The 27715-nt window shown below is 39.0% G+C and overlaps 1 protein-coding gene across 1 annotated transcript in view; it reads left to right on the top strand.

Annotated features, from left to right (window-relative positions):
- The first annotated feature begins 537 nt into the window (after window positions 1-537).
- Window positions 538-27715, top strand: part of LOC110312009 (uncharacterized) — a 142245-nt gene continuing 115067 nt past the window's right edge. The window contains exons 1-6 of the mRNA XM_085832137.1: window positions 538-968; window positions 4934-5048; window positions 5731-5904; window positions 7819-7925; window positions 9063-9124; window positions 11147-11183. Coding sequence (XP_085688263.1) covers window positions 715-968; window positions 4934-5048; window positions 5731-5904; window positions 7819-7925; window positions 9063-9124; window positions 11147-11183 — 749 coding nt within the window. The 5' untranslated portion in view covers window positions 538-714. The remainder of the gene's footprint in view (window positions 969-4933; window positions 5049-5730; window positions 5905-7818; window positions 7926-9062; window positions 9125-11146; window positions 11184-27715) is intronic.

Raw genomic sequence — 27715 nt, forward strand, 5'->3', positions numbered from 1 at the left:
TGTCTTTCTAGGAATCCAAGCGAATCAAATTTAAAAAGGGACCTCACACACTTCAATTTCAGGGGTTAAGAATGACATGAGAGATTGACTGATGGGCAAAACTAACAAAATGCTAAAAGATGTCAAGAAAAGAACACAAGTGGTCTGAATGACAAGCTAGCATCCATCAGGCAAAGAGCCTCTTGCAGGGTCCAACCTTGGCATCAGGAAATGTGATAAGTAGGCCTTCTGAGCTGGTGACCATAGCAGGGCTGTAAGGGATCTGAACCATCACACAGCTCCCCTCAGTAATTGGCCTTTGGAGGCCAGAGAGGTAGTCTACTCCAGAGCTACAATTAACAGGGCTTTGTGGGTGAACTGTGCAAGGTAGGCCAGGTTCCTGTCGCTGGAGTCTGAGGCAGACATGTGTAGCATACAGTTGTGAGCACATGCACTCGCAGGCAGGCATGCTTCCTTGTTGCTAGGCAACAATAGAGATTCTGCTCAAACTGAACCTCTGACTTGCCCTGACTGGATGCTACTGTGGCATGGTGGTGATATCTATATCTATATCCATACTCATATCCATATCTATATCTAATCTCTCTATATATCTATATTTGTGTGTGTGTGTGTTTCTAAGTTTTAGTGTGGGGTTTGAGAGGAAGTGGGTGGCAAGGCAAAAGGGGAGGGAAGGGATGGCAGCATGGGCCTAGGTGTCCCTAGAACTCTATCATGCCGGAGGACATCGATTATGATGCCCAGACACCGAATGCCTCTGAGCAGCCACACTGGTATTGGCGCCTGTGGACCTGCTGCTTGGGCTATGGGTGCCTTGATTACCAAGTGGATGAATATCCTGCCTACCTCATCCCATATGAACCTGTTGGACAGTTCCAAAGGGCAGCCAGCATGGGTGATTTGTCTACAGTAGAGCACTTCATCACCTCCGGAAGATACCATGTGGATAAATGTGACAGGAGGAACAGGTAATAGGGCCTCGGAGGGGAGATGAGCAGGAGGAGCAGGGAATTTGTAGGGACAGTCAGAGCCAATCAGGGAGAAGCATCATCTTCCAAGGATGCTAAGAGAGGGGAGAGGGTAAGGTTTGGTTCTGCTTTCACTGAGCCTGCTGGGTTTTCTGCTGGTCATAGGGGACCTGCACACCTTGGAAGGATCTAGCTCTTAGATCTTCTTTTAAGGGAAGCAAAACAATAAACTTAAGTTGGTTTCTGAATCCTTTTACATTGCTTCCTTTACAGTAGTTTGTTGGATGCCTTAAAGTAACTTAGGTAATAAAATGACATGCATTTTCTTTTAAAGTGTGTATTTAAGAATTTTTAGATTTATGTATGCGAGTGTTTTGCTTGCATGTAATATCTATGCACCACATACATCAGAAGATGGTATTGGATTCACTGGAGTTATAGATGGCTGTAAACTGCCATGTTGGGTCTATCTATCTATCTATCTATCTATCTATCTATCTATCTATCTATCTATCTATCTATCTCATATCTATCTATCTATCTATCTATCTATCTATCTATCTCATATCTATCTATCTCATATCTATCTATATCATATCTCTCTATCTCTCTATCTCTCTATCTATCTATCTATCTATCTATCTATCTATCTATCTATCTATATCATATCTATCTATATCATCTCTCTATATATGATATCTATCTATATTATATCTATCTATCTCTGTATCATGTGTATGTATGTATGTTTGTATGTATGTATCTAAATTATATACATTGTAGAAAATTGTATCATGAGATAAATTTTTTCCATACAATATTAAGGTTAAGGCTAAAAAGAAAAGTCACCAAAGAAAATCCTTTGTCAATTTGATCCACCTCAGTGTACATGTTATTTGTGTATGTGTGGGTGGGGTACAGATGCGAAGGCTAGAGGTTGATATTCTCTTTCTCTACTGCTTTTCACTTAAAAAAAATCTGTGTGTGCATGCATGTGTATGTGCATGTGCATACATGCCTACATGTACAATTGTGTGAGTGTATGTCCTACATATGCACAGGGAAGTGCCTGGGGGTCAGTGGGCAACTCTATGGCAGTTTAGTTCTGCCATATTGTAGGTTCTTCTGACCAAACTTAGGCCATCAGGCCTCTTCTTGGGTCCTGGATGAGCCATTCAGTGGTGCCTAAATCTCAGTTTTTGAGATAGGTCATCTTGCTAACCCATATGCCCACTATATTTGATTTGGTGTGTTGGACTTTACTGATTCACCTAGACTTGCAGGCAAGCAAGCACCAGGATCATCCTGTCTCCACAGCCCCTAAACTAGTTTTTCAAGGTGCTGGAGTTTCTGAACACAGGTGCTCAAATTACAGGATGAGCACTTTATCAACTGAGCCATTGCCTCAGCTCCTCTTTTGTTCTTATTTCACCCTAGGTAATCAAGGGGTGCCAATGTCACTTAACAGTGGATTACCCCACAGTCTACATGCTGCTTTAGTCGTAAGTGTAGATCTGAAGAGTTCCTTAGTCTTCTAAGTTGGATCTTCATACAAATAAAAGATAGAAGAATAAATTATTGTTTCAAAAATATTCTTTTGATTTATAACTGTTTTCTTTAAAAACATTGAATTTTCCAACTGTATTTATCCATTCTGCCAATCTATTTATTCTCTACATGTTACTTAGATATCTACTATACAGCATATACATTCTACATCTCTTAATCCTCCCATGTTTCCCTTTTTTAATTTAATTTTATTTGTAATTCACTTTTTACATTCCAGATTCCATTCCCTGCCCCTCTTCATCCACCTTCCAACTGATCCACGCCCCATCGAGTTTAATCCTTCTTAAACCTTTATATTTCACAGCCAAATCAAGAAGTTAAGAAGGTTAAAATTTGCCTTAATTTTAACAAACTTTTCTCTCCCTTTCTACAGGAAGAACAAAAACAAAAACAAATACAAAAACTGTTTTGAAGGTAGAAGATTGTAAAAAATAATTAATCACATAACTATCCTCTAGTAAAATTATATCACATGCTACAAAATTTATCACATAATTTTCAACTATGTTACATTTCATTTAATGTATGACAACCTCTTTAGTGTGAATTAAATAATAAAAATATTAGGTGTCTTTACATTTACATAAATTTAATAAATTTACATACATAAATTTAAATATTAATAAAATGAGCAGTGCTCATTTGAATCCCTAATTTTTTGGCTTAAAGCTTCTTAAAAGTCAAAGGAAGGGAGCTACGATGCCATGGGTTGTGTCCTTATAGAGAGTTTTGCCCAATTTTGGTGTGAGTCCATGATGCATAAATGACTAGAAGGTAACCAAAGATCATTTGCTTTACTACCAATTGGTAGAGTATCATGGATACTGTGTCTATTAACCTGGAGACTAGGCTATGTTCCTGTTGGCTGCAAACATGGAAAAGTTACCTCTATAGGTGTTGCAGGATTTTCCCTCTCCATTCACATTAGGGCAGTGGGAGGCCTGTGATTGGACAGGAAGCTAAGAGTTGCAGGGAGAGAGAGAGAGAGAGAGAGAGACAGACAGACAGACAGACAGACAGACAGACAGACAGACAGTCTATCTATAGGAGAAGGAAGATGGCTGCTAACGTGTACCCTCATGGTGTTTTCCAGACACAAGTAGCTATGGTTTCACAAGATTAAAATATTGGGATAAAGCTTTTATCATGATCAATTGGCTCTGAAATTATTGTATTAGCATCTTGTAAATTGTGATATTATTGATACATAAATCTGATTGGTTAATTAAGCTTTTAACTCTATTGGGTTACTGGGTCTTGTGATATGCAACCGCGAGGTTGGTGGTTATTCTCTGTAGTTACTAGAGTGTGGGATTGCCAATTACATGGGTTTATGGCTGAGGAAGAACTAGTGGCACCAGGGACAAGCGCCTGATTGAGGGATAGTGGTCTGGTGTGGCAGGAGAGTTGGCGGGCCGGCAGGAGCATGGGAGTGTAGTCCAACCTAGTGGAGAGTTGACCGGTTAATTTTTTAATATTTCCCACAACATAAAAGCATTAAGAAATGAAAAAAAATCTCTTTACCCAAATTCATTTTAAGAGCTAAAATTTACATAGATATAAGATTTTCCATGAACTTATGGACTGTGTCATATATCACTTGATGTAAAGTACAATGGACTGCATGATAACCTTGTATTTTGTGTAGTAATAAATTTAAAAATATTACCAACTATAGTTGTAAAATGTCATGAATCATTACAATTATTCCAGAGATGCGAAAATGTGAATGAAGAATAAGGTAGTCACAGTGGTACTGGCCTGCAAACTTACCTATTGGGAGAATGAGTTAGGAGGACAGCCTTGGCAATATAATTTTAAAAAATACTAAACTTATTTGAATAAAAAATTGCATCTGTACAGTAGGTAGAATTCTTTGATTGGTATTTGTTGAGATGTTGTGTTTGATAACAGTAGCAAGAATAATCATCATTATCCACCGAATGCTGAGCTGTCAGGTGCTGGAAACACTTGTACATGCTTTGTGTAGATTTGAACTGAAACATCACAGTAGTACCATGTAAGATATCTATTGTTCATTCCCATCATATGGATTAGGAAACTGAGTTTTGGAGATCATAGAAATTCCAAGAAGTAGCTAGTAAGTAACTGATTAGAGAGGGATTCAAATATAAGCTGTGTTCAATTTACTGGGTGTTCTGTTATTCAGATAGGCTGCTCTGAGCAGGAATGAAGCTTGTGATAGATCACTTGCCTTGAATTGGGCAGCCGTGCACTGAATCCCTAGTAAGACAAGTGAACGCTTGCGTAGAGACATAAATGAATAAACAAATTCCCCTTGAAACTCTTACTTACTTGAAACTCTTAGTATTTACAGCTGAATGTACTTTGTCATAGTATTCCATGATTTCCTAAAACATCCTTTCAATTTGTAGGACTTCACTACACTACGCATGTGCTCATAACCACCCAGAAGTGGTGACACTGTTAATCGAAAGCAACTGCAATATTAATGTCCAGGATGATGAAGGCTGCACACCCTTGATTAAGGTAGCTACTGGACAGCAGTTTTAATATGAAATGGATAAGATCTTGTTCATGTTTGTTTTCTATTGCTCTGATAAAACAATGACCAAAAGCAATTCAGGGAAGCAAATGTTTATTTGGCTTACATTTCCACATCACAGTCTGGCATCAAGGGAAAGCAGAGCAGAAGCTCACATCAGGAAATTGGAAGCAGATACTTCCAGGGAAGGCTGCTTTTTCCATGGCCTGTTCAGCTTGCTTTCTCATACAACTCGGGGCCACTGCTCAGTCATGCCATTAACCCCAGTAATCTGATCCCATCAATCTCAATCAACTGCTCCACAGACTGGCCCACAGGCCAAGCAGATAGAAGCAGTTCTTTAAGCTAGGCTCTCCTTCTTTGGGTATCTGAAACCTATGTCAAGTTGGCAAAACAAATAAACTTTCCCCTCCCAACATCAGCCAATTAGCATAGATCTAGGTATTGTAGCACAGCCCTGAAATTCTCACATTTGAGAAAATGAGGTAAGAGGATTTTGAATTTAGGCCAGCCTGGGGTACTTTACAAGGCCCTGTCTCAAAAAGAGATGGGCAATATACGTAACCTAAACAAATTGTCTCATCGAAGGGTAACTATTCAATGCAATTGTAAGACTGTCTTGACTTTCTTGAGTTGAAGAGCTATGTTTTTGTACAATAACCACAGGCCACAGAGCGAAACAACCTGGAATGTGTTTCCATATTACTGAAGCATGGTGCTGATCCACACATGGCAGATTTTACTGGAAATACAGCCCTCCACTACGCTGTATATAATGGAAACAAAGCAATTGCCAGTGAACTGCTTGAGTACAAAGTAGACATTAACACCACAACAAAGGTAAAGATGGTTCAGCTTCATTCCCAATGTGTTTCTAGCAGTGACACTAGGATCTGTTTGCTACATGCCAAAGTTCAAGCATTCTCACTGATTCTGTTAAGAGTAAAATATTTTTCTCCAAATATGTTTTTCATATTTGTGGTAGTGGAAAATAGCACAATTTTTCTAAAAATTAGGCTTTATTTTAAAATTCAAAAAATAATTGGTGGATTTGAACCCACATGTCACATACACATGAACAATAAAAATAAATAAAACTTTTATGATAAATACTTTGTAAATAAACAGAAATCTCTAGCAGTTGAGAGGTTATAGAGGTGGGCTGTCTCTCAGAGATGAGGCAGGAATGAAAAATGAGGAGAGATACAGTTAAAGGCATGTAGACCAATTTGGAAACTTAATTATTAAAAAATATCAAGTTTTAAAACCTTTTTAAAACTTATGTGTACATAAGAAATGCTATTCAGCTTGGGAGTTAATAATTCTCAGCCTAGGAAAAGATATTTTTCAAACAGAGAAGAAACGCTCTGCTTCAGAGACTCCACTCGAGCTCATTCATTCAATGGGGCATGCAAACCTTTACCATATGTTCTGGGTATTGGAAGCAAAACTCTATTTAGGTAAGATGCTTTGAACCAATGAGTGTTGGGAAAAGTACTGAAGAGGAGTGATGCTCACAGGAGGTGTGGGGCCGGGGATAGGTGTGTCAAAGGAAAGGAAGGCACCTATGTTCAAGAAAATGGAGCAGAGGGTGAAGGAAAGTCTACCTATTATGACTCTTTGTTTTTAAAATTGGTTATTTTATTTACATTTCAAATGTTGTCCCCTTCCTGGTTTCCCCTCAGCAACCCCCCTCCCATCTCCCTCCCTTTTGTGTCTATGAGGGTGCTCCTCCACTCACCCACTCCAGCCTCACCACTCTAACATCCCTCTATGCTAGGGCATCAAGCCTCCATAGGACCATGGACCTCTCCTTCCATTGATGCCAGATAAGGCCATCCTCTGCTACATATGTGGCTGGAGCCATGGATCCCTCCATGTATACTCTTTGGTTGGTGGTCTTAGTCCCTGGGAGCTCTGGGTGATCCTGTTAGTTGATGTTGTTCTTCCTATGGGGTTGCCATCCCCTTCAGCTCCTTCAGTCCTTCCCCTACCTCTTCCATTTGGGGTCCCTGGGCTCAGTCCAATGGTTGGCTGTGAGTTATGCATCTGTATTAGTCAAGTGCTGGCAGAGTCTCTTAGGGGACAGCTATACCAGGTTCCTGTCAGCAAGCGCTTCCCGGCATCAGCAATAATATCAGGGTTTGGTATCTGCAGATGGAATGGATCCCAAGGTAGGGCAGTCTCTGGATGGCTCTTCCATCAGTCTCTGCTTCATTTTTGTTCCTGCATTTCCTTTAGACAGGAACAATTCTGGGTTAAAAAAATTTGAGATGGGTGGGTGGTCCCATTCCTCAACTGGGGGCCATGCCTATCTACTGGAGGGGGTATCTACAGGTTCTATCTCCCCTTTGTTGGGAATTTTGGCTAATGTCCCTGTTGAGTCCTGGTACTCTTTCACTTCGCTGGTGTCTAGGACATTTTGGTGGCTACCCCAGTTCCCCAGCTTCCACTGCCACATATTTCTATTCAATTTCCTGATCCTCTATGCTTCTCTCCTGTCTCTTCCCATACCTGATCCTGTTCTCCCACTTCCCCCTCCTCTTCCTTTCTCCCTCCCAGTTCCTCCCTTACTCCACCTCTTGTGATTATTTTGTTCCCCCTTTTAAGTAGGATTGAAACATCCACACTTTGGTCTTCCTTCTTCTTGAGCTTTATATGGTCTACGGGAGAGTATATATTTATGCACATAAAATCTGTGATGAATTTTCAGTTGAGAAACATGTTGTATTATAAACATTTTTTCTTTTATAGCATGGCTTCACACCATTTTCCCTTGCTGTATTTGAAAAAAAAGAGAAGATGGCAGAGTTTTTAAGAGAGAGGGGTGCAAATGTACACGAAGTCACTGAGTCGAATAGGTACAGTTTCTTCTTTTTTTCAACCTTAGTGTTGTTCTTGAAGGTGACAGTCTCTTGAGTCAGGAATACCAAACTGACAGGAGGAAGATTGCTTCAACATTGGAAGTATATAGTGAGGAACACCACAAATTGTTACCTGGAAAATGACTTCTCAGACCACATCAAGAAAACAGTATGCACCAGGTCTTAGCTCCTCTTTTGAAACTGACTTAGTTTGTTATTGATAATCTAACTTTATTGATGATTTTATGTTACTTATGTCAACTGCACATTAATGTTGTTTATTTTGAAAAGTATACCTATTTAATTTTTATTGACCATGCAATTTATAATCACTTTTTATATTTCCATTTTGTTTCATAGATATTTTCCTTTCAAATGCTATATTCAACATTAATAGGCTTAGAAAATCATGCTGTCTCTGATCATTCATTGCTTTGAGTGGTGTTTGAATGTTTAACTACATTAGGTCAAATATATCATAGCAATTAAATGCTATTACCCACAGTATGCTTTTGTTCTTGTCTTCTCTGAATTAGTCACTGAAACCCCTGAAATATCTATGGTTAGGGACAGCTATCCATGGTGAGTACAAAGAACTAAGCTGGTGATCTCATCAGCAGAGGCCTTTGGAAATGGTTCTGTAGAGCAGGGTCATACAACACAGGTAAAGCTCAATGTGGAAGCAAGGAGAACTATTGCATCATAATTCACTGACTACAAACCCCGGGGAATCTGGAGCTTAGCTATAGCCGGGGAAAAAAAATGGAAATGGGGGGACTGTGTTCCCCTTCTGTGAGTTCTGGAACAGGCTGTAACTCAGCACCACACAGCAATATTTGGTGATGCTTTGGCATTTAGTAGCAAACAGGTAAGTAACAAAAACACTAAGCCTGTATGGTGTTATGCATGTGATGGCTTGCGAGGGTGCTGGCAAAGTAATGCTTATAGGCAAGGATTAATTTCCCATTCCACCACCAACAGACTCATAGTTAAGTGTTGAGACATAGATTGTTTATAAATAAATGTCTAATGTAAGATATATTAGGAATGCAAAAATAGGTAGCATGCCAAATATTTGGCAAATGTTTTACTTATGGATATTAAAATAATGATTATTTTTAAACTACATCACAGTGAAGCTTCACGTGGAGAAGAGTCAGCATCAATGCTTAATTATGATGCACAAATCAATACAGGTAGGAATTTTGATACTGCTTTACTCTAAGTCAGAGTTCTCAACCTGTGGGTCACAACATTTTAAGGGCAGAATGATACTTTCAGAGAGGTCACCTAAGACCATCCTGCATACCAGATATTTAGATTATGATTCATTAGAGTAGCAAAATTATAGTTATAAAGTATCAGCAAAAATAATTTAATGGTTGGGGGGTGGGAATCACTGCAACGTGAGGAATTGTATTAAAGAGTCCAATTAGGATGGCTGAAAACTACTGCTCTAAGTGGTCTATCCTAAAGAAATACATAATTACAAAGATTAAAAGTTTAAGTCCCCCAGAAAAAGGAAATAAAGTATAAATGCAGAGATTATTTCTAAGTAAGTTCATATATCAAACCATATTGTCTGAAAAATATGAGTATTTATTTTGGGGTCCTGGTATATTAAATATCTCTTAATACAAAAGGAAAAGGGGTTTAAGATAGTACATTGTATGCATTTTTATAGGTACATTGTAGCAAATTGGACTTTTAATGTAATATGTTGGATTATAATGGATATGTTGGGCTATGGTTTACAAGCTCCAAAACATGATTTCCAATTATTCACAGAAGGAAAATTGAACAAACGACACCACTGTGTAATACACAGCACTGACCTCACTGTCCTAGTCCACTCAGTCTTACTAGCTTCTGTTAACAATGGAAGGAACACTGTCAGGAGTTTTTGCTTCCAGCAGCTGTCATCATATCAACTTTCTACCTTGTCTTGAAAGCTGTATCTGGGAGGAAATACTGAAAACCAATCCAAATGACCCTGTTTTCCAAAGAGACAAGAAAGACAGTGTCATACTGTAACAAGGGGGAGTTTATTTTGCATTATTTCATTATGAATATTACTGCATTTTTAATTGTGTGGATTAGGATTGACTCAAGGAGTCCAAAACACTGAGGACAAGTTTTGTCACTAAGCCACAGCCCAAGTCCATTCATTTTGAGGGTTCAAATGCTTTATCCTGGACATGGGAAATGCTAAGAAGTTCTCACTGAGCTTTTACACATTTTTATAATGAAGTTTAAAAACATAATTGTTTTATCTCCTATGGGAGCAAACTGGAGGCATTTAGTGAAAAGTTGAGTAAATGAATAGTTTATCTATAAGCATATTAAAATATTTGTTGTGTCCTACAGTACTCCTCTTGGAACTTCCTTCTCTGTCTGCAAGGCTGATGTTGTACTTCCCTCTCACTATAGATACAACACAGGTTGATGAACTACTAAGTAAGGTGCCTTTCCACTAGTTACTGTCAAGGGAGTTGATGGAAACTGATCATGAACTTTTTTACACCGCACAGAACAGGAAGAGCAATACTAGAGCAAAGGAGACTTTTAGTGTCTTCTCCAGAAAGGGAGGGAGAGTGAGCCCACTGAGCTCTGCTGTACTGGCAGCTGGGAATTTTTGCAAAGGTCTTTGTCCCTGGTCTGTTTCTGTCCTCTGAGTTTTGCCATGCTGCAAGAGAGTCACCACACATCCATCTTCTTTGTACATGGTGTTTCTATTCTAAATCGAATAATTTCCACTGAACAAGTAAAAATTTAAAACTTCATACTTTAGTAAAATAAGTATACTCTTTAAAAATTTTTGCTAGCACCATTGGTCAAAATCACCACCACCACCACCACCACCACCACCAAAAGGACAATAACAATAACAACAAAAATACCTATATGCTGACATTTATACCAGGAAATGCCACTTTCTGGCAATTGGTAGTCAGTTGGGATCAGAGTCATTGTCACAGATATTTATTTTCAGCTATGAATTTCATTAACTTTCTTTCTTCTCCCTGCATTTGACTGATTCAACAAAATATAAGCAAGAATTCTCAATGTATTAATTACCTATAAAGCAATATTTATTATAGAATATTCTTTATAATATAGAATGGTGTCCAAGCAGTGTCTAACAAAATGTTAGTTTGCCATTTTAATATACTATATTTTTCTACAGTTATTATAAAACACATTCTCCCCCTTTTTAGAAGTGGATGACAGTACTGAACACACACCTTTACCTAGGTAAGAGTTCATGGCTTTTAAATATGTGACGTCATTGGGAAATGCAAAGATAAGAAGCTGATACTGCTGAAATACACATTATACTATATGCTCAATGCTTGCAATGCCTAAAACAATCAGATAAGGTTTGTGGAGTAAGTATGCTCTATAACCGAGCTCCCACTTGCTAGGGAACCAAATGCAGAGAACTTGACTAATTGGCCATGGTTGTATAATTAACCTTGGCTTTCCAGTGCATCTCTTGCCCAGACTGACTAAGACCCACATGCTCTTTTGTCAAGATGCAGTCAGTCATACTTTCATATCAGTTCAGAAGGCTAGATTAAGTTGTGCATATTTCTCCAAATGAAACATTGGTTATATGACTCTATAGCTTGTCTGGATATTTTTGACAATTGCAGCTGTAACCAATACTCATCACAAGTTTCAAGGCAGAGCAGACTCAGCTCTGGCCAGATCTTCACAGATTTTACTTATGCAAAATTAGGCATATCCTACAGAGGAGTTTGTGTGATAATTGAAGAATAGTTGTTAGTGACTAATTAGAGGGGTTTTATTTTATTTTTATTTTTATTTTTTATGGGATATTTTATTTATTTACATTTCAAATGTTATTGCCTTTCCCTGTTTTCCCTCCAGAAACCCCCTATCCCATCCTCCATTCCCTGGCTTTTATGAGGGTGCTCACCCACTCATCTGCCCACTCACTCCCTCCTCCCTGCCTTGGCATCCCCCTACACTGGGGCATCGAGCCTTTCCAGGACCAAGGGTCTCTCCTCTCATTGATGTCCGTCAAAGCCATCCTCTGGTACATATGTGGCTGGAGTCATGGAACCCTCCATGTGTACTTTTTGATTGGTGGTTAAGTTCCTCAGAGCTTTGGGCGGGGGGGTCTGGATGGTTGATATTGTTGTTCTTTTTATGGGTTACAAAACCCTTCAGCTCCTTCAGTTCTTCCCTTAATTCCTTCATTGGGGTCCCCATGCTCAGTCCAGTGGTTCACTGCAAGCAACCACATCTGTATCAGGAAGACTCTGGCAGAGCCTCTCAGGCGACAGCTGTATCAGCCTCCTGTCAGCAAGCACTATCAGCAATAGTGACTGTGTTTGGAGGCTGCGTATGGGATGGAACCCCAGGTTGGGTAGTCTCTGGATGGCCTTTTCTTCAGTCTCTGCTCCACTCTTTGTTCCTGTATTTCTTTTAGGCAGGATCAATTGTGGGTTAAAATTTTTGAGAAGGGTGGGTGGCCCCTCAACTGGAGTTTGTGCCTAGCCACTGGATATGGTCTCTACAGGTTCTCTTTCCCCTTTGTTGTATATTTCAGCTAATGTCATCCCCACTGGGTACTGTGAATCTCTTGCTTTTCTGGCCTCTGGGACTTTCTGTTGGCTAACCTCAGATCACCATCCCCCCATTGCTACTACATACCTCTGTTCAAGTTCCTGACCCTCTGTATATTTTCCCCATATCCTCCAACACCTAATCCTGCCCCCTTTTTTACTTCTCCCCTTCCTCTCTTCTTCCCAAGTCCTCCTACCTTCTACCTCCCAAGATTCTTTTGTTTGGTCTTCCTTCTTGAGCTTCATATAGTCTGTAGGTTGTATTGTGGGTATTCTGAGCATTTTTCCTAATATCCACGTATCAGTGAGTACATACCATGTGTGTTCTTTTGTGACTGGGTTACCTCACTCAGGATGATATTTCCTAGTTCCATCCATTTGCCTAAGAATTTCATGAAGTAATTGTTTTTCATAGCTGAGTAGTACTCCATTGTGTAAATGTACCACATTTTCTGTACCCATTCCTCTGTTGAGGGACATCTGGATTGTTTCCAGCTTCTGGATATTATAAATAAGGCTTTGGTGAATATAGTGGAGCATGTGTCCTTTTTATATGTTGAAGCATCTTTTGGTTATATGCCCAGAAGTAGTATTGCTGGGTCCTCAAGTAGTAATATGTCCAATTTTCTGAGGAGCCACCAGACTGATTTCTAGAGTAGTTGTACCAGCTTGCAATCCCACCAGCAATGGAGCAGTATTTTTCTTTCTCCATGTCTTCACCAGCATCTGCTGTTGCCTGAGTTTTTGATCTTAGCCATTCTGACTGGTGTGAGGTGGAATCTCAGGGTTCTTCTGATTTGCATTTCCCTGATGGCTAAGGATGTTGATCATTTCTTTAGGTGCTTCTCAGCCATTCATGATTCCTTAGTTGAGAATTCTTTGTTTATCTCTGTACTCCATTTTTAATAGGGCTATTTGGTTCTCTGGAGTCTAACTTCTTGAGTTCTTTGTATATATTGGATATTAGCCTTCTGTCAGATGTAGGATTGGTAAAGATCTTTTCTCAATCTGTTGGTTGCCATTTTGTTCTATTGACAGTGTCCTTTGTATTACAGAAGCTTTGCAGTTTTATGAGGTCCAATTTGTTGATTCTTGATCTTAGAGCATAAGCTATTGGTGTTCTGTTCAGGAAATTTCCCCCTGTGCCCATGTGTTTGAGGCTCTTTCCCACTTTCTCCTCTACTAGTTTCAGTGTATCTAGCTTTATGTGTAGGTCCTGGATCCTGTGACTTGATCTTTGTACAAAGATATAAGAATGGATCAATTTGCATTCTTCTACATGCTGCCCTCCAGTTGAACCAGCACCATTTGTTGAAAATGCTGTATTTTTTCCACTGGATGGATTTAGCTCCTTTGTCAAAGATTAAGTGACCATAGGTGTGTGGGTTCATTTCTGGGTCTTCAATTGTATTCCATTGATCTTCCTGCCTGTCTCTGTACCAATGCCATGCGGTTTTTTGTTTGTTTGTTTGTTTGTTTTCTCACTATTGCTCTGTAGTACAGTTTGAGGTCAGGGATGATGATTCCCCCAGAAGTTCTTTTATTGTTGAGAGTGGTTTGTGCTATCCTGGGATTTTTGTTTTTCCAAGTGAATTTGAGAATTGCTCTTTCTAACTCTATGAAGAATTGAGTTGGAATTTTGATGGGAATTGCATTGAATCTGTAGAATGCTTTTAGCAAGATGGCCTTTTTTTTTTTTTAACCATATTAATTCTGCCCATCTACAAGCATAGGAGATGTTTCCATCTTCTGAGGTCTTCTTTCTTCAGAGACTTGAAGTTCTTGTCATACAGGGTTTTCACTTGCTTAGTTAGAGTTACGTCAAGGGATTTTATATTATTTGTGACTATTGTGAAGGGTGTTGCTTCACTAATTTCTTTCTCATTCTGTTTATCCTTTGAATATAGGAAGGCTACTGATTTGTTTGAGTTAATTTCATATCCAGCCACTTTGCTGAGGTTGTTTATCAGGTTTAGGAGTTCCCCGGTGGAATTTTTTGAGATCACTTAAGAACACTTCCATATCATCTGCAAATAGTGATATTTCGTCTTCTTCCTTTCCAACTTGTGTACCCTTGATCTCCTTTTGTTGTCTAATTGCTCTGGCTAGGACTTCAAGTATTAGATTGAATAGGTAGGGAGAGAATGGGCAGCCTCGTGTAGTCCCTGATTTTAGTGGGTTTGCTTTAAGTTTCTCTACATTTAGTTTGATGTTGACTGCTGGTTTGATGTATATTGTTTTTAGTATTTTTAGGTATAGACCTTGAATTCCTGATCTTTCCAAGACTTTTAACATGAGGGGATGCTGAATTTTGACAAGTGCTTTTTCAGCATCTAATGTGTTTTTTTTTTCCTTTGAGTTTGTTTATGTAGTGGATTATATTGATGGATTTTCATATTACTGAACCATCCCTGCATCCCTGGGATGAAGCCTACTTGATCATGATGGATAATCTTTCTGATGTTTTCTTGGATTTGGTTGGCAAGAATTTTGTTGAGTAATTTTCCATGGATATTCATACGGGAAAGTATTCTGAAATTCTCTTTCTTTGTTGGGTCTTTGTGTGTTTTTGGTATCAGTATAATTGTGGCTTCATAGAATGAATTGTGTAGTGTTCCTTCTGTTTCTATTTTGTGTAATAGTTTGAGGAGTATTGATAGCGGGTCTTCTTTGAAGGTCTGACAGAATTCTGCACTAAGCCCATATGATCCTGGGAATTTTTTTGGAGAGTTTTAATGACTGGTTCTATTTCCTTAGGGGTTATGGGACTGTTTAAATGGTTTATCTGATCCTGATTAAAACTAAGGTACCTGGTATCTGTCTATAAAACTGTCCATTTCATCCAGATTTTCCATTTTTGTTGAGTATGGGCTTTTGTAGTAGGATCTGATGAATTTTTGGATTTTCTGTGGTTATATCTCCCTTTTCCTTTCTGATTTTGTTAATTTGGATACTGTGCCCTCTGGTTAGTCTGGCTAAGGGTTTATCTATCTTGTTGATTTTCTCAAAGAACCAGCTCCTGGTTTTGTTGATTCTTTGTATAGTTCTTTTTGTTTCTACTTGGTTGATGTCAGCCCTGAGTTTGATTATTTCATGCTTTCTACTTCTTTTGGGTGTATTTGCTTGTTTTTGTTCTAGAACTTTCAGATGTGCTGTTAAGCTGCTAGTGTATGCTCTCTCCAGTTTCTTTTTGGTGACACTCAGAGGTATGAGTTTTCCTCTTAGCACTGCTTTCATTGTGTCCCTTAAGTGTGGGTATGTTGTACCTTCATTTTCATTAAATTCTATAAAGTTGTTAATTTCTTTATTTCTTCCTTGACCAAGTTATCACTGAGTAGTGCATTATTCAGCTTCCATGTGTATGGGGTCTTTTTGTTGTTTTGGTTGTTACTGAATACCAGCCTTAGTCCGTGATGATCTGATATGATGCATGGAATTATTTCAATCTTCTTGTATCTTTTGAGGCCTGCTTTGTAACCAATTATATGATCAATTTTGGAGAAGGTACCATGAGGTGCTGAGAAGAAGGTGTATCCTTTTGTTTTAGGATGAAATGTTCTATACATATCTGTTAAATCAATTTGGTTCATGACTTCTGCTGGTTTCACTGTGTCTCTGTTTAGTTTCTGTTTCCATGCTCTGTCCATTCCTGAGAGTGGGGAGTTGAAGTCTCCAACTATTATTGTGTGAGGTGCAATGTGTGCTTTGAGCTTTAGTAAATTTCTTTTATGAATATGGGTGCCCTTATATTTGGAGCATAGACGTTCAAAATTGAGAGTTCATCTTGGTAGATTTTCCCTTTGATGAGTATGAAGTGTCCTTCCTTACCTTTTTGATAACTTTTGGTTGAAAGTCGATTTTATTCGATATCACAATGGCCACTCCAGCTTGATTGTTTGGACCGTTTGCTTGGAATTTTTTTTTCCAGATCTTTACTTTTAGTTAATTTCTGTCTTTTTCATTGAGGTGGGTTTCCTGCATGCAGCAAATTTCTGGGTTCTGTTTACTGATCCAGTCTTTTAGTCTATGTCTTTTTATTGGGGATTTGAGTCTATTGATGTTAAGAGATATTAAGGAATAGTGATTATTGCCTCCTGTTATTTTTGTTGTTAGATGTGGAATTATGTTTGTGTGACTATCTTCTTTTGGGTTTGTTGAAAGAAAATTACTTTCTTGCTTTTTCTAGGGTGTAGTTTCCCTCCTTGTGTTGGTGCTTTCCATCTATTATCTTTTGTAGAGGTGGATTTGTGGAAAGATATGTGTAAATTTGTTTTTTCATGGAATATCTTGGTTTCTCCATATATGTTAATTGAGAGTTTTGCTTGGTATAGTAGTCTGGGCTGGTGGTTTTTTTTTTTTTTTTTTTTCCTCTTAGGGTCTGTATGAGATCTGCCCAGGATCTTCATCTTCTAGCTTTCATAGTCTCTGGTGAGAAGTCTGGTGTGATTCTGATAGCTCTGCCTTTATATGTTGCTTGACATTTTTCCCTTACTGCTTTTAATATTCTTTTTTTCCCCTTTTTTGTATGTGGTGTTTTGACTAGTATGTGTTGGGAGGATTTTCTTTTCTGGTCCAATATATTTGGAGTTCTGTAGGTTTCCTCTATATTTATGGTCATCTCTTTCTTTAGATTAGGGAAGTTTTCTTTTATAATTTTGTTGAATATGCTTACGGTCTCTTTATGTTGGGAATCTTCATTCTCTTCTATACCAATTATCCTCAGGTTTGGTTTTCATATTTGCTGCAGACTGTACTCAGTCAGTCCCTCAACCAGTGGGATAATCAGGGTTCTGGTATTCAGGTGGGCAAGGAGTTGGCAGGGTGACAAACAGACATGAACTCCAGAGAGAGTGTTGAATCTGAGTGTAATTTCTCAAAGTGAGCATCAGACTTATATTACAGATGAAAACATTAAGTTCATCCAAGGTACATTGAGGTTACCCAATGCAAAACGACTCTCTACACAAAACAGAGAAATGCATGCATAAAATCTGACAGGAACCAGACAGTGTTTACAACTGTGATAAAAACCAGTGTTTACAACTGTGATTAAAAAGCAGCCCCACTTAAGGTCAGCTTATTTTTAGAATCCAGAGGTAAGGACTTTATGCCCTTACCATAGTTCCAATTCTAGTCTATTGTATAATCCACCTCCCTAGGCCATTGTAAATTCCTGTGTATGGGAGTGACTCAGCTGTTATTCTAAGTATTTACTCTAGTTCCTCCTTAGACCACAACCTTCTTCTTCCTAGGCCATTGTAAATTCCTGTATATGGGAGTAACACGGCTGTTAGTCTAAGTTTGCTTTGTAGAACTAGCCCTGAGATTTCTAGCTCTTATCCAGTAAATTGTAATGCCTGATTCCTTTCACTATCTATACTGGAGGCATTTCGTCTGAATTGGTAGCATTTTTACTAAATTTAAAATCCAAGGTCAGATCAACAATTTCCTAGGATATTGGAACACTGGTGGAGGCTAATTTAACTTAGCTATATGTCAAATCATTTCTTGGAGGCACTTATAATAAAACAATATTGAAGGAAAGCACACAGATCCGTTCACCAACTGACGTAGGGACAAGTTTGGAGCATTTGTGCTATGGGATGCCAAGACTCCAGGAGACTAAGTTTCCATGAAACTTTTTGCCTCAGAACTGCGTCCAAACTTTTGGGCCTGTCAGGCAGTTTCCACTGGAGTGGGTGTGGCATTTCCCCCTTTTTAGTTTTCAGATGAAGTTCCAGAATGTACTGCCTTATCATAGCTACAGATTTCAGAAGAACTCTAAAGATGAGTGGAAACACAACAATTGCTAATAAAATAATGCCAATAATAATAGCAAGCAAGATTATATAATGAACCCAATCCAAGAGATTCAATGCACTAAGATTATTTTTTAAATTGTTGGCCAATTCATCAGTGTTCCAAGTATCCAAATGACTTCTGCTAATATCTGAAATTTCTGCCTTTAACTGCTCCATGTCATCATTCCAACATCATATTCAAAACCTTCTGTGGAATTCAATGTGAGCTGGAGTTTCACAGGGAGTTATTAAACTGAGGCCTTTTCTTGTCTTTTATAGCAAAATACATGAGTTGGGACCATTCTCAGCCTTTAGATGAAGTTATGGAAAGACACTAGAATTGCTTTCCTTTTTTCATATCAGATCTTCATGATAAGGTCTTTTTCTTTTTTTTTTTTAATCTTGCAGTATCTAGTATCTTTGTTGATGCATTTATATTGCTTTAACCCCAGATGGGTGCCACCTTTTCATTGCTCCCTCAAGTGGTCTGTTTTTCCCAGTAGTGAATTCTATCAATCCAAGTATACTCTTTTTTTTTTTTTAACCTAAATAGTCATTCACAGCTTTTATTTGAGTATCATGGAGATGTAAAGTCAAATTTAAAAGTATAGTTATAATCATATTTATTTATACAAAACTCTTTAATATTATTTGAATGCGATCAAATACTTTCTTCTTTTTTCTTTTTCGTTTTGAAACTAAAGAAAAGATTGAGTTACTTTATTCAATTTCAATGTTTGCTAGAACCCTCCATAAACGCATACAATTTGGCAGAGTGAACAGAGAAAATGTCCTAGTTGGGTTTTCCACAATGGTCCCTAGAGATTTAACAGTGAAAGATAATATCTCCAACACATGATGTTATAAATATTAGACAGCAATTTCTTCATTTTTTTTCTTGAATATTTTCTTTATTTACATTTCAAATGTTTTCCCCTTTCCAGGTCTCCACTTTGGAACCCCCCTATACCATACATCCCCACCCACCTCTATGAGGCTGTTCCTCCACCCCCCACCCCCACTCCCGTCATCCCACCCTGGCATTTCCCTACTCTGGGGCATTGAACACTCTCAGGCCCAAGGACCTCTCCTCCCACTAATATCCATCAAGGTCATCTTCTGCCACATATGTGGCCAGTGCCATGGGTCACTCCATGTGTATTCTTTGGTTGGTGGTCCAGTCCCTGGAAGCACTGGGGGGTTTGGGCTGTTGACACTGTTGCTCCCTCCATTGGCCTGCAAACCTCCTCAGCTACTCCAGTCCCTTCTCCATTTCCTCCATCAGGGACCCCTCGAGCTCAGTCCAATGGTTGGCTGAATGCTTCTTCCTCTGTATTTGTCAGTCTCTGGCAAAGCTTTTCAGGAGACAGCCATATCAGGCTTCTATCAGCAAGCACTTCCTGGCACCCACAAGAACTTCCAGGTTTGATAGATTCCCCAGGTGGGGCAGTCTCTGGATGGCCTTCCTCAGTCTCTGCTCCACACTTTGTCTCTATATTTCTTCCTGGGAGTATTTTGTTCAGACTTCTAAAAAGCACTGAAGCATCCACATTTTAGTCTTCCTTCTTTTTAGGTTTCATATGGTCTGTGAATTGAATCTTGGGTATTCCAAACTTTTGGGCTAATATCCATTATCAGTGAGTACATATAGTGTTTGCTCTTTTGTGACTGAGTCACCTCACTCAGGATGATATTCTCAAGTTCCATTCATGTATTAGTCAGGGTTCTCTAGAGTTACAGAATTTATGGATAGTCTCTATATAGTAAAGGAATTTATTGATGACTTACAGTTTGCAGTCCAACTCCCAACAATGGTCAGTAGCATCTGTGAATGGAAGTCCAAGGATCTAGCAGTTGCTCAGTCCCATAAAGCAAGCAGACGAAGGAGAGGGAGATGGGAGAGGGAGAGGGAGATGGGAGAGGGAGAGGGAGATGGAGATGGAGAGGGGGAGAGGGGGAGAGGGGGAGAGGGGGAGAGGGGGAGGGGGAGGGGGAGAGAGAGGGAGAGGGAGAGGGAGGAGAGGGAGAGCTTTCCCTCTTCCAATGTCCTTTTATGGTCTCCAAAAGAAAGTGTAGCCCAGATTAACAGTTTGTGCCATCACACCTTTAATCCCAGATGACCTTGAACTCAGAGATCTCCCTGTCTTAATCTTCTGAAATCCATAGCCACTATGCCTCAAGATCTCCATACCAAGATCCAGGTCAGAAAATCTCCCAGACTCCAGATTAGGGTCACTGGTGAGCCTTTCAATTCTGGATTGTAGTTCATTCCAGATATAGTCAAGTTGACAACCAGGAATAGCCACTACAATCCATTTGCCTGTGAATTTCATGAAGTCATTGGGGGTCTTCTTTTGTTTTTGTTTTTGTTTTTTTTTTTTCCCCAGAGAATTGCATATTACCATGATTATTTTCTTTGTTTGTTTTTATTAGATATTTTCTTTATTTACATTTAAAATTTTATCCCCTTTCCTCATTTATCCTCCAAACTCTCCCCCTAGCCCACCTCTCTTCCCAGTGATCACTAACCCACCCAACCCCACTTCCCTGTCCTGGTATTCCACTACACTGGGACATAGAGTCTTCACAAGACCAAGGGCATCTCCACTCATTGATGTCCCACAAGGCCATCCTCTACTACATATGCAGTTGGAGTCCTGAGTTCCTCCATGGGTACTCTTTGGTTGGTGGTTTAGTCCCTGGGAGATCTGGTGGTACTGGTTGGTTCATATTGTTGTTCCTCCTATGGGGCTGCAAACTCCTTCAACTCCTTGGGTCCTTTCTTTAACTCCTCCATTGGGGACCCTATGCTCAGCCTAATGGTTGGCTATGAGCATCCACTTCTGTACTTGTCAGGCACTGGTAGACACTCTCAGGAGATAGCTCTATCAGGTTGCTGTCAGCAAGCATTTATTGGCATCCACAATAGTGTCTGGGTTGGGATGGATCTCCAGGTGGGACAGTCACTGGATGGCCTTTTCTTTAGTTTCTTCTCCAAACTTTGTCTCTATATCTCCTCCCATAGGTAAATACCTATGATTCCCCCTTCTATGAAGGACTGAAGTATCCACACTGTGGTCTTCCTTCTCCTTGAGCTTCATGTGGTCTGTGAATTGTATCTTGGGTATTCTGAACTTTTCTGGGCTAATATCCACTTATCAGTGAGTGCATACTATGTGTGGTTTTTTTTTCCTGATTGGGTTACCTTACTCAGGATGATGTTTTCTATTTCCATCCATTTGCCTAAGAACTTCATGAATTCATCATTTTTAATAGCTGAGTAGTACTCCATTGTGTAAATGTACCACATTTTCTGTATCCATTCCTCTGTTGAGGGACATCTGGGTTGCTTCCAGCATCTATTATAAAGATGGCTGCTATGAACATAGTAGAGCATTTGTCCTTATTACATGTTGGAGCATCTTCTGGGTATATTCCCAGGAGTGGTACTGGTTCCTCAAGTAGTACTATGCCCAATTTTCTGAGTACTGCCAGATGATTTCTAGAGTGGTTGTACCAGCTTACAATCCTATCAGCAATGTAGGAGTGTTCCTCTTTCTCCACATCCTCACCAGCATCTGCTGTCATCTGAGTTTTTGATCTTAGTCATTCTGACTGGTGTGAGGTGGAATCTCAGAGTTGTTTTGATTTGTATTTCCCTGATGGCTAAGGCTGTTGAACATTTCTTTAGGTTTTTCTGAGCCCTTTAAGTTTCCTCAGTTGAGAATTCTTTGTTTAGTTATGTTTCCCATTTTCCAATAGGGTTATTTGGTTCTCTGGAGTCTAACTTCTTGAGTTCTTTGTATATGTTGGATATTAGCCCTTTATCAGATGTAGGGTTGGTAAAGATCTTTTCCCAATCTGTTGGTTGCCTTTTTGTCCTATTGACAGTGTCCTTTGCCTTACAGAAACTTTGTAGTTTTATGAGATTCTGTTTGTTGATTCTTGATCTTAGAGCATTAGCCACTGATGTTCTGTTCAGGAAACTTTCCCCTGGGCTCATGTATTCAAGGTTCTTCCTCACTTTGTCTTCTATTAGATTCAGTGTATTTGTTTTTATATGAAGGTCATTGATTCACTTGAACTTGAGCTTTGTACAGGGAGATAAGAATGGATCAATTTGCATTCTTCTACAAGTTGACTGCCACTTGAACCAGCACCATTTGTTGAAAATGCTCTTTTTTTTTCTCCACTGGATGTTTTTAGCTCCTTTGTCAAAGTATATGTGATCATATGTGTGTGGGTTCATTTCTGGGTCTTCAATTCTCTTCCATTGATTTACCTGTATGACACTGTACCAATACTATGCAGTTTTTATCACTATTGCTCTATAGTACTGCTTGAAGTCTGGGATGGTTATTACCCCAGAAGTTCTTTTATTGTCGAGACTAGTTTTTCCTATCCTGTTTTTTTTTGTTTGTTTGTTTTGTTTTGTTGTTGTTTTTTTTTTTTTTTGGTTATTCCAAGTGATTTTGAGAATTCTATGAATTTGAGAATTTCTAAATCTACAAAGATGTGAATTGGAATATTAATAGGGATTGCATTGAAACTATAGATTGCTTTTGGCAAGATGACCATTTTTACTATATTAATCCTGCCAATCCACAAGCATGGGAGATCTTTCCATCTTCTGAGATCTTCAATTTCTTTCTTCAGAGACTTGAAGTTCTTGTCATACAGATCTTTCACTTGCTTGGTTAGAGTCACACCAAGATACTTTATATTATTTGTGACTATTGTGAAGGGTGTCATTTCCCTAATTTCTTTCTCATTCTGTCGATCCTTTGACTATAGGAAGACTACTGATTTGTTTTAGTTAAATTTACATCTTGCCACATTGCTGAAGTTGTTTCTCAGCTGTAGAAGTTGTCTGGTAGAGTTTTTGGGGTCAGGTCACTTAAGCATACTATTATATCATCTGCAAATGTGATATTTTGTATACCTTTGACCTTCTTTTGTTGTACTAATTTCTCTAGCTAGAACTTGGCTTTTTTTCAGTTGGAGGATTTTTGATGATTGCTTCTATTTCCTTAGGGGTTATGGGACTGTTTAAATAGTTCATCTGATCCTGATTTAACTTTGGTAATTGGTATCTGTCTAGAAAATAGTCCATTTCATACAGATTTTCCAGTTCTGATAAGCATAGGATATTGTAGTAGGATCTGATTTTTTTTTTAATTTCCTCAGTTTCTGTGGTTATATCTACCTTTTAATTTCTGATTTTGTTAATTTGGATAATGTTTCTGTGCCCTCTGGTTAGTCTCACTGAGGTTTTATCTATCTTGTTGATTTTCTCAAAGAACCAACTCCTCATTTTGTTGATTCTTTGTATAGTTCTTTTTGTTTCTATGTGGTTGATATCAGCCCTGAATTTGATTATTTCCTGCTGTCTACTCCTCTTGGGTGTATTTGCTTGTTTCTGTTCTAGAGCTTTTAGGTGTGTTGTCAAGCTGCTAGTGTGTGTTCTTTCCAGTTTTTTTATGGAGGCACTCAGAGCTATGAGATTTCCTCTTAGCACTGCTTTCATTGTGTGCCATAAGTTTTGGTATGTTGTACCTTTCTATTAAATTCTAAAATGTCTTTAATTTCTTTATTTCTTCCTTGACTGAGTTCTCATTGAGTAGAGCATTGTTCAGTGTCCATGTGTATGTGGGCTTTTTGTTGTTTTTGTTGCTATTGAAGACCAGCTTAATCCATAATGATTTGATAGGAAGCATTGGATTATTTTAGTCTTCTTGTATCTGTTGAGGTCTGTTTTGTGACTGATTATTTGGTCAGAGTTGGAGAAGGTACCATGAGGTGCTGAGAAGGTATATTCTTTTGATTTAGGATGAAATGTTCTATAGATAATATGTTAAATCCATTTGGTTCATAACTTCTTTTAGTTTCTCTGTGTCTGTGTTTAGTTTGTGTTTTCCTGATCTGTCCATGATGAGAGTTGGGTGTTGAAGTCCCCCACTATTATTGTGTAAGGTTTAATGTGTGCTTTGAGCTTTCTTAAAGTTTCTTTTATGAATGTGGGTGCCCTTGCATTTGGATCATAGATATTTAGAATTGAGAGTTCTTCCTGGTAGATTTTTCCTTTGATGAGTATGAAGTGTCCTTCCTTATCTTTTTTGATGACTTTTGGTTTAAATTACATTTTACCCAATATTATAATGGCTACTCAAGCTTGTTTCTTGGGACCATTTGCTTGGAAAATTTGTTTTCTAGACTATTACTCTGAGGTAGTGTCTGTCCTTGACACTGAGGTGCATTTCCTGTATGCAGCAAAATGCTGGGTCCTGTTTACCTATCCAGTGTGTTAGTCTATGTCTTTTTATTGAGGAATTGATTCCACTAATGTTAAGAGGAATAGAGCCCAGCGTGGTGGCGCACGCCTTTAATCCCAGCACTCGGGAGGCAGAGGCAGGCGGATTTCTGAGTTCGAGGCCAGCCTGGTCTACAAAGTGAGTGCCAGGACAGCCAGGGCTATACAGAAACCCTGTCTCGAAAAAACCAAAAAAAAAAAAAAAAAAAAAAAAAAAAAAAAAAGAGGAATAGTGATTGTTGCTCCCTGTTATTTTCGATTTTATTTTTATGTTTGTGTGGTCATCTTCTTTTGGGGTTTTTTTTTGAAAGATGATTACTTTCTTGCTTTTTCTAGCGTGTAGTTTCCCTCCCTTTGTTGGTGTTTTCCATCTATTATCCTTTGCAGGGCTGGATTTGTGGAACAATATTGTGTAAATTTGTTTTTGTCATGGAATATCTTTCTCCATATATGGTAATTGAGAGTTTTTCTGGGTATAGTTGTTCTGGTTGGCATTTGTGTTCTCTTAGGGTCTGTATGAGATCTTCCCACAATCTTCTAGCTTTCATAGTCTCTGGTGAGAAGTCTGGTGTAATTCTGATAGGTCTGCCTTTATATGTTACTTGACCTTTTCCCCTTACTGCTTTTAACATTCTTTGTTTAGTGCATTTGGTGTTTTGTCTATCATGTGATGGGAGGATTTTCTTTTCTTGTCCAATCTATTTAGGATTCTGTAAGCTTCCTGTATGTTCATGGGTATCTCTTTCTTTAGATTAGGGAAGTTTTCTTCTGTAATTTTGTTGAAGATATTTACTGGCCCTTTAAGTTGGGAATCTTCACTCTGTTCTATACCTATTTTCCTTAGGCTTGGTCACCTCATTGTGTCCTGTATTGCCTGGATGTTTTAGGTTAGAAGAATTTTGCATTTTCTTTGACTGTTGTGTCAATGTTTTCTATGGTATCTTCTGCACTTGAGATTCTCTCTTCTATCTCTTGAATCCTGTTGGTGATGCTTGTGTCTATGAATCCTGGTCTCTTTCCTAGGTTTTGTATCTTCAGTATTGTCCCCCTTTGTGATTTCTTTATTGTTTCTATTTCCAGTTTTAGGTCCTGGATGGTTTTCTTCAGTTCCTTCACCTGTTTGTGTTTTCCTGCAATTCTTTAAGGGATTTTTTGTGTTTTCTCCTTAAGGTCTTCTACCTGTTATCTGTGTTCTCCTGTATTTCTTTAATGGAGTTATGTATGTCCATCTTAAAGTCCTTTATCATCGTCATGAGGTGTCATTTTCGGTTGTGTTGGAGTAACCAGTTCTCTCTGTGGTGGAGGAACTGGGTTCTGATGATGACAAGTGCCCTTGGTTTTTCTTGCTTACGTATTGCCCTTGTCTTTAGCCACCTTGTTTTCTCTGGTGTTAGCTGGTCTTGCTGTGTCTGACTATGGCTTGTCTTTCCTGCAAACCTGTATGTCTGTATTCCTAGGAGATCAGTTCTTTCTGGGAGGAATGTAAGTATGGAGAGCTCTGGTACAGGGTAGGCAGTGGTGTGAAGACAGAAACCAGAAGGATTCTGTTCCTACCTTATCATTGGTTCCTGCATCCTAAAGGCTCTGTGATGGTCCCTTTAGGACCAGGAATTTGAAGAGATGTGGTGGTCCTACCTGTACTCACAGACTTGTCTACACTCCTGGGAGACCAGCTTTCTCCTGACAGTATTTATGTATGTAGTTCTGTGGCACAGGATCTGTTGTGGGTGCCATATTCTTTGTCTTTAAGAGTCCAATTATGCCGGGTGTGGTGGTGCACGCCTTTAATCCCAGCACTTGGGAGGCAGAGGCAGGTGGATTTTTGAGTTCGAGGCCAGCTTGGTCTACAGAGTGAGTTCCAGGACAGCCAGGGCTACACAGAAAAACCCTGTCTCGAAAAACAAACAAACCAAAAACCAAAAAACAAAACAAAACAAAACAAAAAAAGAGTCAAATTATATAATGACTCTTCATCTGTATTTAAAGGAGATTTTATCTCTCATGTCAGCTAGAAATAAACATAGAAGTGAAGGGCCTTTCCTTTTTGTAATGTGCCTGCTTAGACCTACTGGTTAGGTCAGAAAGTCAAAATAGTAGGAAAGTTGAGACCTCAAAACTAAGACAGCAAGGACTGATTATCAAGACTGTTCTCTGACTTCAACACACACACTGAGGCACATGTTCAATGAAAGAACCTAGTGGGGAAACCCCCAGTCAACTCCTGATTCGGCATGTACCCAAAGAATCATGAACAGACCGTCTTGATGTAAATACATGAGGTAGTTTAATGGCAGAGCTCTGGGTCGAAACATACCTCACACAGGGGATAGTGGAGTCAATCACGAGGCTTGAAAGCTAGGGGTTTTTATAGAAAAGTGTCTGGGGCTGGGGGAGGAATTGGAGCAGTTTCACATGATTGGTTCATTTAAACATCAGCAGACTGTACGTGCAGATCAAGGTAACAGCAGAGCATCTGGTTAACATTTAACTTAGGTCAGAAGGGCGGGAGATAGGGAGGCGCCGGGCCAGTCTGGACATTCTTGTATGTCTTTCCTATCTTTATGGCTAGTTGGTTCCTGGGATGACTTTACAGCCTTTGTTCTTTGCTCTAAGCCCAAAAACCCTCCTAAAGCAAGCCACATGAGTCGTGGACCTTGAATAAACTTTCTGGCTAGGGCTTTGAAGTCTTGAATTTAGTTTTCTTTCTTTCATTCAACAGACAGCAATTCATATGAACAGGAATACACATCATATATGGGTATTAAAACATGATGCTAGGAAACTGATTGCATATGAGTAGGGGATAATTATATGCTAAAACATTGAAAATAGATCAAAAATGAAAGTTCTCCTAGGCTTTGCAGGAAATCACTTCAGCAATGGACTTTTGGACAAAATTCTTACAGCAGGTTCAAAGGCCCCATAACCAGTTCCAAGTCAATAGTGACACACAAAGAAGAACCCAGAAAAATCTGTTGTGTCAGAGTTCAGCAGCAATAGGGTCTGAATAAAGATTGCATTTTAGCTTGTTCAGGGGAGAATGTAGCTGAAGAGAAAGCATCACTTTCCTTGAGCTTCAGA

This window comes from Mus caroli, unplaced genomic scaffold, assembly GCF_978045245.1.
Source record: "Mus caroli unplaced genomic scaffold, Mus_caroli_1 scaffold_17, whole genome shotgun sequence".
In the NCBI taxonomy this organism is placed as follows: domain Eukaryota; kingdom Metazoa; phylum Chordata; class Mammalia; order Rodentia; family Muridae; genus Mus; species Mus caroli.